This window comes from Herpailurus yagouaroundi, unplaced genomic scaffold (assembly GCF_014898765.1).
Source record: "Herpailurus yagouaroundi ecotype Mexico unplaced genomic scaffold, PumYag 188, whole genome shotgun sequence".
In the NCBI taxonomy this organism is placed as follows: domain Eukaryota; kingdom Metazoa; phylum Chordata; class Mammalia; order Carnivora; family Felidae; genus Herpailurus; species Herpailurus yagouaroundi.
Window position 1 is genome coordinate 36,048,215 of NW_024412419.1, and position 12,068 is coordinate 36,060,282.

The 12,068-nt window shown below is 47.2% G+C and overlaps 1 protein-coding gene across 5 annotated transcripts; it reads right to left on the reverse strand.

Moving 5' to 3' along the window:
• Positions 1-24: 24 nt before the first annotated feature.
• On the reverse strand, positions 25-8,828 carry LOC121044411 (fumarylacetoacetate hydrolase domain-containing protein 2A). 5 transcript variants are annotated; one of them, XM_040496663.1, is made up of 8 exons: positions 8,629-8,828; positions 6,080-6,250; positions 4,076-4,292; positions 1,895-1,954; positions 1,540-1,702; positions 556-664; positions 358-445; positions 25-245 (listed from the first exon to the last, which is right to left on the reverse strand). In XM_040496663.1, the coding sequence occupies exons 2-8, from the start codon at positions 6,244-6,246 to the stop codon at positions 183-185; spliced, it is 867 nt and encodes a 288-aa protein (XP_040352597.1). In that variant the 5' UTR covers positions 6,247-6,250; positions 8,629-8,828; the 3' UTR covers positions 25-182. The 5 variants fall into 5 exon arrangements, with proteins under 5 accessions (XP_040352597.1, XP_040352596.1, XP_040352594.1 ...); XM_040496662.1 differs by having other exon boundaries at positions 6,080-6,304; XM_040496660.1 differs by having other exon boundaries at positions 6,080-6,327.
• Positions 8,829-12,068: the final 3,240 nt, after the last annotated feature.

Consider the following 12,068-nt stretch of genomic DNA (forward strand, 5'->3'; position numbering starts at 1 on the left):
GATAAACTGTAGCAGAGGCCAAGCTGCTGCTTTGGGCTGAGAATTTTATTGACGAGGAGGGCTCCATCCCTCTCCCTCCACCCAGAAGAGGTAGCTTGAAACAGCTGGCACTGGGCTGCTCCCTGTGATGGACGGCAGTGGATGCTCCCACCTCTTAAGTCCAGGGCTTGTGGTAAGACCCATCACACCACCTTGTTGATGATGACGCCTAGTTCTTCGATTTCACACTGAACTTCATCACCCTTCTGCAACAGCAGGCCATGAGGACATCAGTCCTTTGGTCTCCGAGGCCTGGATTTCTCAAGGCTGCCAGGGATTCTGGGTGTGTGTGCTCTTTCCTCCTTTCAGTCAACCTACCTTGAGAAAGACTGGAGGTTTCCTGAATACACCAACACCTGGGGGCGTCCCAGTCAGGATGACATCCCCTGGGTAAAGAGTCACGAACCTGGGGCAAATGGGACAGGTGAGACCAGGGGCTGAGATGGCCACTGCCAAGACTGGAAGGCTCAGCTCAACCTCAGGTGGGTGTGTGAGGTAGGGCCCCATCCCACTTACTGGGAGACCCAGGCTATCAGCTCTTCTGTCTTAAACACCATCTGGTTGGTGTTGCTGCTCTGGACCACTTCCCCGTTCACTCGGCAGCAGATCTTTAAGTTGTGTGGATCTGAAAAATGCAAAAGCACCATGTTGGGGTTCTTGTTTTCTCTCAAACCCCTTCCTTTACTCAAAGCAAATACAGAGGGAGGCTTTATGACTTCCCAAATGAAAGGCCTGTCTGCTGGTCTTGCGTCTACCACCTAGCAGAGTATCTGCCTGGGTGAGTTTAGGAGGGCCTGTCCCAGACCCAGTTGGGAGAGAAAAAATGGCTGTTTTTGCCTTAAACGGCCATCTGTCCACAGCAGAGGCTGACAGCTGCAGATACGGAAGTGACTTGGTATCTGTATAGGCAGGGGCACTGAAGTCTCCTGCATCTGACGGCAGGGGACAACTTACCTGTACTAGTGCCCTAATCACTTTTATTTTTTGCCATATACACTCATGCTCCTTAGAGCAGCTGGAACAGTTTCACTTCACTGATGGCTGGCTACATCAGGTGGTGTAAAGCTGGACCGCATGGACACACCCCCACCTAGATGGCTGTCTGCCCTCCTAATCACGGGCTTTCCTCTTGTTCACTCTGCCCTTGCTGCTTATAACCGGTGCTGCCCTGTTAACACTGGCTGCAGAGGTCCTGATCTTCCTTACTGTGGAAAAGGTGTACAGGCTTTTGACAGCCACTTTCTGATGCTCAATACCTAACTTTTGGTTCTTTCCAACTTAAAGATGCTCCTGGATAGTGGCAGCTAGAGGAAGTCATACCTCTGCAGTGAGGGACATGAAGGACGCCTGTGAAACTCGTGGCCTAGGCTGACTTGCTCTCTAAGGAGTCAGCAAAAGGCAACTCCATCCTCCCAACTTCCTGAGTACTGCTTTTCATTTACTCTGATGCATCCATGCAAGAGCAGGAAGAGTCACCACATGGGTTATCTCAAGACCTACCTGCTATACTGTCCTTGGTCACCAAGGCAGGGCCCAGGGGGCAGAAGGTGTCAAAGGTTTTTCCCAGCAGCCACTGCTTTCCATTGCGTCTCATTTGCCAGTCACGAGCACTTACATCATGAGCCACAGTGAAGCCGGCTACGTGAGCCATGGCATCTGTGGCCTTTAGGGGACAGGGGATTTGGCCAGATTGGAAGTTAGATCATCACAGTAACACCAACCCCCATGACCAAGCCTTTATCCCATGTTAGTAGCCAGAACTAGCCAAAGATGGGCAAGGAATAAGGCTGGGAGCAGGTCGTTGTCAACCATTTCCCAATGCCACAGACCACTGGCAACTCCTCTTCCACCGTACCTTGATGTGCTTGCCTTTCCTTCCAATGATCACAGCCAGCTCCACCTCCCAGTCCACCTCCTGTAAAGAAAGAAGCAGTGGGCTGCCTGGCTCCATTCCCATGCTGAGGGGTATGCACCACCCTGCCTCAGGCCCTGGGTCTCTAACAGTGGGGAGTGGCTGTGGGCCCACATAGGTGTTCACCATGAGCCAAATGTAGTGAAGGAGGGGGAAGTGTGGCTTGTAGACCCATAATCCTCGAGCACTGGCAGGTAATACCACTCCATGCAGGCACAGCTCTCCACTGTGACTGCAGAAGGCAAGAGGAGTCTGGGCACTGAATTTACAAGTGACTTGATGCCTTCAAAAAAGGGTGAATACCAAGTAATAACAGCTAGCCCTACACGCCAATAGCATTCTATACGCTTTCAGGTATTAACTCATTTAAATGAAAAGAAATGGGCATGGCCACAGGAAAAGGAAAACATGCTCAGCCTTTCCCATAATCTGCAAAGTACAACTATAAAACAGATACAACTTAGCCTTTCAAACTGGTTGCTGGTTCTAATGGTAACAACCAGTTGATCTGAGCACCCCGACACCTGATCTTGGTCTCTAGGATTGCTTCCCACTAGACAGAACTAGGTTTCTTAGGGGAAATGGCAAATTCCAGGTCTGAGACAGAATACAAGATAAGCCTGGAATATCTTGGCCAGAAAGCAAGGGAAGTACTCAAAAAGTGACAGGGATGGGGCCAACTTGGAGCCCCCCACTGGCCAAATTGAGAGCATTTGAATATCAAAAAGAATGTAAGTGATAGATTACAACATACTGGGTAAAAATAAAAATCAGAAATACACCCTGCTAGGGACAGGAGTATAAAAAGGGAGGCAGCTTTTCTTCACAGGATGCCAGCTAATAAGAGTAGAAGGCGGCATGACAGAAAAATCACCTTTTTCTAACCCCTAATACATACAATAATGGATTCAGGTGAGGATCCCTGAATGAAAAGCTATGTGGCAATAAGAATAGTCACAGGTTCTCAAATTACTACCCTATAGACTGCTTAATTACCACAGTGAAATGCACCTTTCCAACGAAGAGATCGTGAACATCAAGTAACCCAAGTGATCAAACAGCCTCTCAATGGGGTGTGATGTACATCTGTTGGTACAGACTGCATTCATATCATGAACAGGGTTAGTGCCCTTATAAAAGAGATTCTTGCCCTTCTACCATGTGAGGAAACTGCAAAAAGACAGTAGTCCATGAACCAAGCACCAAATGTATCAGCACCTTGATCCTGGACTTCCCAGCCTCCAGAACTGTGAGAAATTCGTTGTTTATAAGCCACCCAGTCTGTGATATTCTGTTACAGCAGTCCAAATGAACTATGTAAAATCCTTGACAAAAACATTTAAATCTAATCATGAGGAAACCGACAAATCCAGAGTGCGGGATATGCTAAGAGAACTTGTCAGGATTCTTCAAAAAATCAGTGTCACGAAAGCTAGAAAATGGCAGGGGGACTGTTTGCTATCAGAAATCACCAAACTATGGCCCACAGGCCGGACCCAGTTCCCTGCCTGCTTTTATAAAGTTTTCCTGGAACACAGCCATATTCACTCATTTATGTATCAGCCACGGCTGCTTTTCCATGACAGTGGCAAAGCTGAGTTGTTGCAACAGACACTCTATAGCATTCAGAGTCTATTATTTGCTAACTGACCCTCTGAGAAAGTCTGTGGATCCCTGTTTAGATTAAAAGCCCTGAAGAGACATAGCCAAGTACAGTGTGTGGCCTTGACTAACCCTGGTTCAACAAAAAATAAAACCGTACCCAAATTAGAAATCCTCTTTGGAGGCAATTGGGAATATTCCCAATTGGACCATATAATGGGTATTATGTTAATTTTCTTAGTGGTGATAGTGGCTATTATGGTCATGCAGGACACTGCTTACTCTTAGAAGATGCATGCTAAATTTTATTATTTTTCTACAATTAAGGTGCACTATTTTTGTAATCAGTAAAAGATATGTTAATTCCTTTTTCTCCTGAGACCAGCCTTCCACTGTATAGTCCCCAGTAGTATCTGCTTAATACACTAAGCAACAGGCGGCTTCTTTAGGCATCCTGAGTGCTGAGCACCCATGCGCTGGGCCCCGGTGACTCGGGAGGACAGTGAGGAAGGAAGCACTGACCTGGCTCAAGGGTGGGAGGATGACCTCGTCGTAGGGCCCCACGATGGAACTGGCAAACTTGCTGAAGATGATGGGCTCCTTGGGCACAGGAACGTTCTGCTCTTTGCAGTGGTCCACATAATTCATTCCCACACACACCACCTTGTCTGGCCGTGTGACAGGGGCCAGAAAGGTCACCTCTGACCGTGGTAGGACTGGCAACTGGGCAGCCAGAGCTCTGCAGAGACAAGAGCAGGAGAGAGGGACTGATTGGGAGCAGGCCAGCAACCCTTGGGCACGCTGGGCAGGTACTGCAGCAGCCACAAGTTTTGCTCTTTAAAGGGGCGCCTGGGTGGCTCAGTTGGTCATGCGTCCAACTCTTTTTCAGCTCAGGTCATGACCTCATGGTTCTCGAGTTCGAGCCCTGCAATGGGCTCCATGCTCACAACTGGAGCCTGCTTGAGTTTCTCTCTCTGCCCCTCCCCTGCTCTTGGGCACAATCTCTCAAATAAACAACCTTACCAATATATACTTCTAGATCTATAAACCATCACAATCAATGTAGAAATCAAACCCAGCTACTGTCCCTTGGTATCAGAACACTTTATTTTTATCTATGTTGATTTCCTTTCCCCTATTAGGTAATACATGTCATGTAAGGAATTCAAAAGGTGCAAATGGGAAGAATGGAAAGGCCTCCTAGTCACCCCGCTCCAACCTTGGACACAGCTACTGTGTCCTGTGTAGCTCTTCATGGCTGCTCTATGTATACTCTGCTCCTCCTGTCCTTTTTTAAGGCAAATGACACCAAATACATTTTTAAAAAATACATATATTTTTTAGGGGCACCTGGGTCGCTCAGTTAAGCGTACAACTCTTGATTTCAGCTTAGGTCATGATCTCACGGTTCATGAGTTCAAGCCCCACGTTGGGCTCTGTACTGAGAGTGAAGAGCCTGCTTGGGATATTCTCATTCTCTCTCTCTCCCTCTCCCCCCCCCCCCCCCGCCCCTCTACTATTTGCATGCATGCATGCTTGTGCACTCTCTCTCAAACTCAAAAACAAATAAATAAATTTTTGGAGATCTCTCCATAACAGTATATACTTTCCCCTCTTTTTTCATATGGCTGTATATACCTGCACAATACAGATACACCCAATTACCTGATGAGGGATACAGAAGTAGTTTCTTTCTTTTTTAAATTTTTTTAAATGTTTTATTATCTATTTTTTGAGAGGGAGAGAGAAAGAGAGACAGAGTGTAAGCAGGGGAGGGGCAGACGGAGAGGGAGACACAGAATCCAAAGCAAGCTCCAGGCTCTGAGCTGTCAGCACAGAGCCCGACGTGGGGCTCCAACTCACAAACTGTGAGATCACGACCTCAGCCGAAGTTGGACGCTTAACCGACTGAGCCACCCAGGCGCCCCTGTAGTTTCTAATCTTGCAAGACTATGACAGTATAGGAAGCATACCGTCACCAACGTTGTGTGCTGCCAAACGTCTGTATTTTTGCCGGTTTAATATGTAAAAATAAATAATAACTCAAAGTGGTTCTCAATTAATTTCATCAGATTCCACACGGATCCTGGCTTTGGGGAAGTCCCTACCTAATCTAGCCCAAACCCAAGAACTATCTTTAAGAACACCTCTTTGCAGTCCTCTCTCCTTCAAGGAGCCAAGAGTCCAGACCTTCTCTCCCCTCCCTCCTCCACTCCCAGGTCCCAGACTCCTCAGGCAGCCAGGAACTTAATACCCTGGGGAAGGCAAGTGTGATGAAGCAGTTCTGGCTCCACCACCAAATGTGTGGCTTTGGGATAGTTAATCACCATCCCTGGGCCTGAGGATGTTGTCATACAAGATTTCTAAGACTCTTCACTAAGAGAACAGGTGAGAAAGGAAAGGTAGAGTTACCCTGCTCACTTGCAAAAAAGTTACTAGCTGGTTGTTTCCCAGGGCAGGAATGGGTGGAACGAGAAAGAGGGTAGCAGGACAGCCACTGTAGGGCTATGCTGCCTGTTGATTTACCTTCTTGCCACCGAGAGAGTGGCCTCTCCCTGCTCCAGGAACTCCATCATTGTCTTGGGCAGTGTGGGGTCAAAGGCGTTGAGGTTAATGACCCCCCCGCCATTCCCTGATTCCAGGCCCAGGTGAGGCCCCATCAGGTGGGGTGCCTGGAACTGCACCAGTCTCATATTTCTGGAGGGCTGAAAGGGCCACTTCTGAGCCTGCAGCAAAGCTGTGAGCAACCTTCTACAAGAGACCAGCATCAGAACCTGTGAAGAAAAAATTAGGTCCTAGGGGACAGAGGGAGCTAAAACCACCATCAAGATCCACAAAGTTCCCTGAGCTGCAGCCCAAGCCCTTTTGCCCACCAGCCATTCCTAGAAGTAGTCTGCATTTATTAGTTATTTCACTGTTACATTTTATAAGGTGACTGTTTGTTTTTTTTTTTTTTTCTCAATTCAATGCATGTAATGAAGCATTTCTAGAAGAGTGCCTACTTCATGCCAGGCACTAATCTAGATAGGAGGGATTCCAGTGTTCCTTCAACCAGTGCTTTCTAGAGGTTTACACTGTACCTGGCACATCTCTGAGGCACTGGACAAACAGTATAGATCAGACACATTCAGTCCTGCTGTCCTGCTGTCAGGGGAGACGGATATTAACAATGACGTTGTAAGTAAGATCCAGCAATTGGGACCACTGTTGTAAAGACCAAGGGTCCTGCCTTTGTCTGGTTTCTTGAAGTGATACTGAGCTGAGCTGGGCCCGCCTTAAAATAAGCAGGACTAGAAATTAGTTAAGAGTGGGGCACAGCATGGGCAAGTGACCACTGGTAAAACTGGCTTCACAGCTGTCATAGGCAAATTTTTAAATGCCAGTTTGATCCTATTAGCCTCCTAGTGAAAATGCTTTCCACTGCTCACATTACCAAGCTAAATCCCCTACCAGGCTATCCCAGCCTTCTAGAAGCAACTCCCATGAGCCTCTCCAGACAGTAATTATTTAGTTTCTCCTGCTGAAGTACAGGCTACCTGAGGGAAGAGACTGCAGACAAAGGGCAGGGTCAAAGCCTGACAGGCATCATTGGGCTGTCTCCTCTCTGGGCTCTAAGACTACATCTGTCCTTTTCACTGCTTTTTCATAGCATTGTGACTGGCACACAGAAGGCTCTACACTGCTCTCTGTTGAATGAACAGTTGAATGAATCAACAACTGAATTTGTTGAATGAACAAATGCCAGAAGCAGGGGCTTGACTTTTCACTACTTGGGAAAGCTTGGTGATTGTCAATATGGCTATGTCTTCCTTTCTCAAATCACTTAGAAGGTATCAACAGGGCTCAGGTCCTGTTTTGAGGTCCAGGCTTTACTCAGAGGCAAACCCCATTCTCCTGTTTTATTTTTAATCTAAGTCTGGCCTTCATTCCAAACAGTCTCTGCCCTGCATGGGCCCTTGCTTTAAAAAGTAGCCCTTTATGCTCAGTCATGTGGAGGTGGACCCGGACTCCTGGTCCTCACCCTGATGACTCAATTTGCCACCTTCAGTTAAAGATTCATTAGACCCAGGTCACTGATCTGACTACTGTCATGGCCAATAAGTTTGACCAGAAAACAAGGAGCTTTGAAACTTCTGCCCTCCTGTCTTATACAACCATGCTACTGTCAAAAATGTGTTCAAGCCAAAATGCATGCACTCAGATCTCCACACACTGAAAAAACAGTAACCGCTCCCACTGAATGCCAGGTGTTAAGTGCTTTACCTATAATATCTGATTTAATTCTCTTGACAGTTATGGAAGATAGGTACTGTTAGCCCCATTTTACAAATGAAAAAAACGAAGGCTTAGTAAGATGAAGGGGTTTTCCCAAGTTCCCAGGGAGAGAAAATAGCTGGGACTTGAATCCAAGTCCAGGTGACATTGAAATTCTTGGCTTGGGCTAAAGTGTCCTAGAGATGGGTGGGGGTTAGATCGCCAACAGATCTCCTAGAGCCCCATGGACACCCTGTCTGCTATCAGCCAGGGAAAACTTGGGTCACATTCTGGCTGCTGCTTCAGGAATAAGGCTGGTCATCTGCTCTCCAAGACAACCCCAGGCCCCACTGACTATGACCTTCCCACATGACAGGCATATTCAGGCTCTCATTCCACCCTACAGCAATCCCCTCAGGCACAAGGTCCCATTTTACAAAAGGGGACACTGAGGCGTAAAGAAATCATCTGCCAAAGTACCAGTTAGAAAGTGGCCCCCGTGCTTCTGCGGTAATCACGGTGCAACAGGGCACGAGCTCAGTTCAACTCTGGAAAAGTGTCCTTAAGCAAAGAGGCAGAGATTCGAGGCAGAAAAAAACACGCATCACAGCCTGAGAGACGCGGGCCCCGTCCCGCCACCCACTCGCTCGGCACCCTGAACCAGTCCCCCAGCTTGGTCCCTGGTACTCAGCGGGCACTCACGACAGCCCACCCCACCCGTGTGGTCAGAGGGATTGGGGGGGGGGGGGGCGGTCCAGTCCTGACCCCAGCGGGAGACCTGGAGGGAGGCTGAGACCGGCCCGCCCCCCATCCCAACCTACCTGGCCGCGGCGGCGGGTCTTGCCGGGCTCCCTGAGCTGTCGGGCTAGGGCTCACCGAGCTGGGGGCCGAGGTCAGCGGGCGCCTAGACACCTGCAGCGCGTTTCGGAAACAGCGACCGGCGGGGAACCGCGGGGACAACACGCCAGGCTGCTTCACTAAGTAAGACTTTTGCACAAGCGGGCGCTGCCTAGTGACGCCAGAGAACAACAGCCAATAGAAGGGCGCCTCATTCCGACCCGGAAGCCAAGCCACGGAGGGGGCAGGCCTAGCGCTAGAGGGCAGGTTGTCTTTCACGGGTTCCTTCAGGCGTCTGGGCAGATCCCGACGACGCAGGTGAGGCCGACCGCCTCCGTTCCGCTCCCCCTCCCCCCACCCCGGGCGGACACTCCTCGTCAGCGCGCCCTGCAACTGCACGAAAACGACAACGGAGGGTTTCCTGAAATTTTGTGCCCTAGGCGCCTCGCTGGCCTCACCTGCGTCGGGCCCTGCTTCTAGGCCAGGCACCGTTCTGATTGTTGCGCAAAGTGTGGTGGAGGAGACCAAGTGATGGCGTGCTGGTTCACAACAACGAATATTTTTGTCTTCTGATTCTGACATATCACAGAGAAGAGGAGGGATGATTGCACCCATTTTACATATAGGAAACCCGAGGCGGAAGTGTTTTGCTCAAGGTGACACAGGAGTGTGAGTAGTGGAACCAGCATTTTTGACCCCAAGTGCAGTCCTTTACTGCCATTCTCAAGCAGCCCTGTCTTCACACGCATTGTGCTCGGCCTAGGGCAGGATAGCGGGAGGCATAACCTCCAGCATCAGAGAACAGGCATTCTCGTGTAGAGCTGTTTTAATTACACAGGCAGTTACAATCCGGCTCTGTAGGCCTCTGGCATATGAAGACATATTAAGTGGTCTGGGCAAGATGCCCAAGACTTAATCAAGGACCAGATCATCAAGGGCTTTACTCGTCCCACGAAGGAGTCTGAGCCTTATCTAAGCATACAGGACATGTCACACACAGGGTTAGACTTGCATTTGGGAACTTTTGCTCTGGCCACTCCTCCAAGGCAAATGAGTGCAGTGGGGCAGGTGGCTTGGTGTGTGGCAGAGACCGTGAGAATCCAGACATGTTTAGAAGGTAGAACAGACAGCTCTTGATGATGACACGAAGTGGAAGTGAAGGCGGAAGAAGGTCTCAGGCCAACTCCTAGGTTTCTGGCTGGTAAGTGGCAGTGCCATTATGGCGACAGGGGTCCTCCATTCTGGAGGGGCAGCAGGTCTAGGGAGAGGATGATGAGCTCAGTGTTTGGATGGGTTGTATTTAATGTGCCTGTGACACGTTCAAGGAGGCAATGCAGGGTGGACATGGAGACACGGGTCTTAGAACTTGGGGTTCTAGTCTAGCTTGAAGGTAGAGGTCAGCATACAGAGAGAAATGGGACTTGTGAGGGTAAGTGTGATCAGGAGGAATGTGGTAAAGAGAGTCTGATATAACCCCCAGTCAGAAGACCCATCAGGTAAGGATCAGCCAGAAAGACTGAAGGGAAACAGGGAGACGGGAACATACAACTTAGGCAAAATTTGGGGACTGCACCTTCGAAATGCCAAGGAGATGACTTCTGCTTCTGGACAAGATGAAATAGGTGATGTTATTAAAGACCATGCATGATCAAAAAGATGAGAGAATACTATGAACACAGCTACACACATAAATTTTACAACCTTGATGAAATGGAGCAATTCCTTAAAACAGCCTGTCACAATTCACCCAAAATGAAATAGATAATTTGGATAGCACTGTATCTATTAAGGAAATTGAATTTGTAACTTAAAAAGTCCTGAGGGGCACCTGGGTGGCTCAGTTGGTTAAGCGGCTGACTCTTGATTTGGACTCAGGTCATGATCTCACTGTTCCTGAGTTCAAGCCCCATATTGGGTTCTGCTCTGGGATCCTGGGAGCACAAAGCCTCTCTCGGATTCTCTCTCTCCTTCCCTTTCTCTACGCATGCTCACTCTCTCTCAAAATAAACAACAACAAAACTCCTAAAAAAGAAAGATCTAGTCCCAGATGGTTTCATTGGAGAATTCTACCAAATGTTTAAAGAGTGAACAGCAATTCCACATAATCTATTTCAGAAAATTGAATAGGAAGGAACATGTCTCAATTCATTTTATGAAGGTAGTATTACCCTGATACCAGAAAACAAAGACAGTACAAAAAAGGAAACCACAGGGGCGCCTGGGTGGCTCAGTCGGTTAAGCGGCCGACTTCGGCTCAGGTCATGATCTCACGGTCCGTGAGTTCGAGCCCCGGCGTCGGGCTCTGTGCTGACAGCTCAGAGCCTGGAGCCTGTTTCCGATTCTGTGTCTCCCTCTCTCTCTGACCCTCCCCCGTTCATGCTCTGTCTCTCTCTGTCTCAAAAATAAATAAACGTTAAAAAAAATTAAAAAAAAAAAAAAAGGAAACCACAAAGCAATATATCTCATGAATACAGATGTAAAAGTCCTTAACCAAATATTAGCAAATCTAAGTCAGCAATATATGAAGATAATTTTCTACCATGACCAAATGGTTTATTGCAGGAATACAAGGCACATTCAATATCCAAACACTAAATATAATTCACCAGGTTAATAAGCTAAAGAAAAAAAATCACCAAGTCATATCAATTAATGTAGAAAAATCCAACAAAATCCAACACCCATTCATGAAACATACTCTCAAAACTGAGAAGGGAACTTCTTCAACTTGATAAAGAACATTTACCGAAAAGCCTACAGTTAATATGGTTAATGGTGAAAAATTGAATGCTTTCCCCTCAAGACTGAGAACAAGGAAAGAATGCCGGTTCCTACCCCTCTTATTAATCATAGTACCGCAAATTCTAGCTAGTACAATAAGGCGATTGAAAGGAAATAAAAAACGTATAGATTGGAAGGGAAGAAATAAAATGATCTCTTTTTGCAGATAGTATTGTTGTCTTCATAGAAAATCCACAGTGGGGGAAAAAAACCCTCCTGGAAATAATAAGTGAATCCAGCAAGTTTACAGAGCACAAGATCAACATACAAAAATCAACTGTATTTCGGTACACTATCAATGAAAATGTGTATCCTGAAATTAAAAATATAACACTATTTGCTCAAATAAAAATAAATACTTAGGTGCAAATCTAACTAAACACGTACAGGACTTATATGCTGAAAACTATAAAACACTGACAAAAGAAATCAAAGATCAGCATAAGTAATGAGATATATCCTGTCCACAGATTGGAAGACCCAACACAGTAAAGATGTTAATTCTCCACAAACTGATATACAAATGTAACACAATTCCTACCAAAATCCAATCACAATTTTTTCTACATAAAGACAAGACTATTCTAAAATTTACACTGAAAGGCAAAGGAACTAGAATAGCTAAAACAAATAGCTAACTTTT

Coding starts and splice junctions, on each gene's coding strand:
- LOC121044411 (XM_040496659.1), bottom strand. CDS start 6,680: ATGTGTCTGATCTATACTGTTTGTCCAGTGCCTCAGAGATGTGCCAG. Junction 1,703..1,894: donor GGAAAGGCAAGCACATCAAG/GTACGGTGGAAG, acceptor TGTCCCCTAAAG/GCCACAGATGCCATGGCTCA. Junction 665..1,539: donor GACCAAGGACAGTATAGCAG/GTAGGTCTTGAG, acceptor TGCATTTTTCAG/ATCCACACAACTTAAAGATC.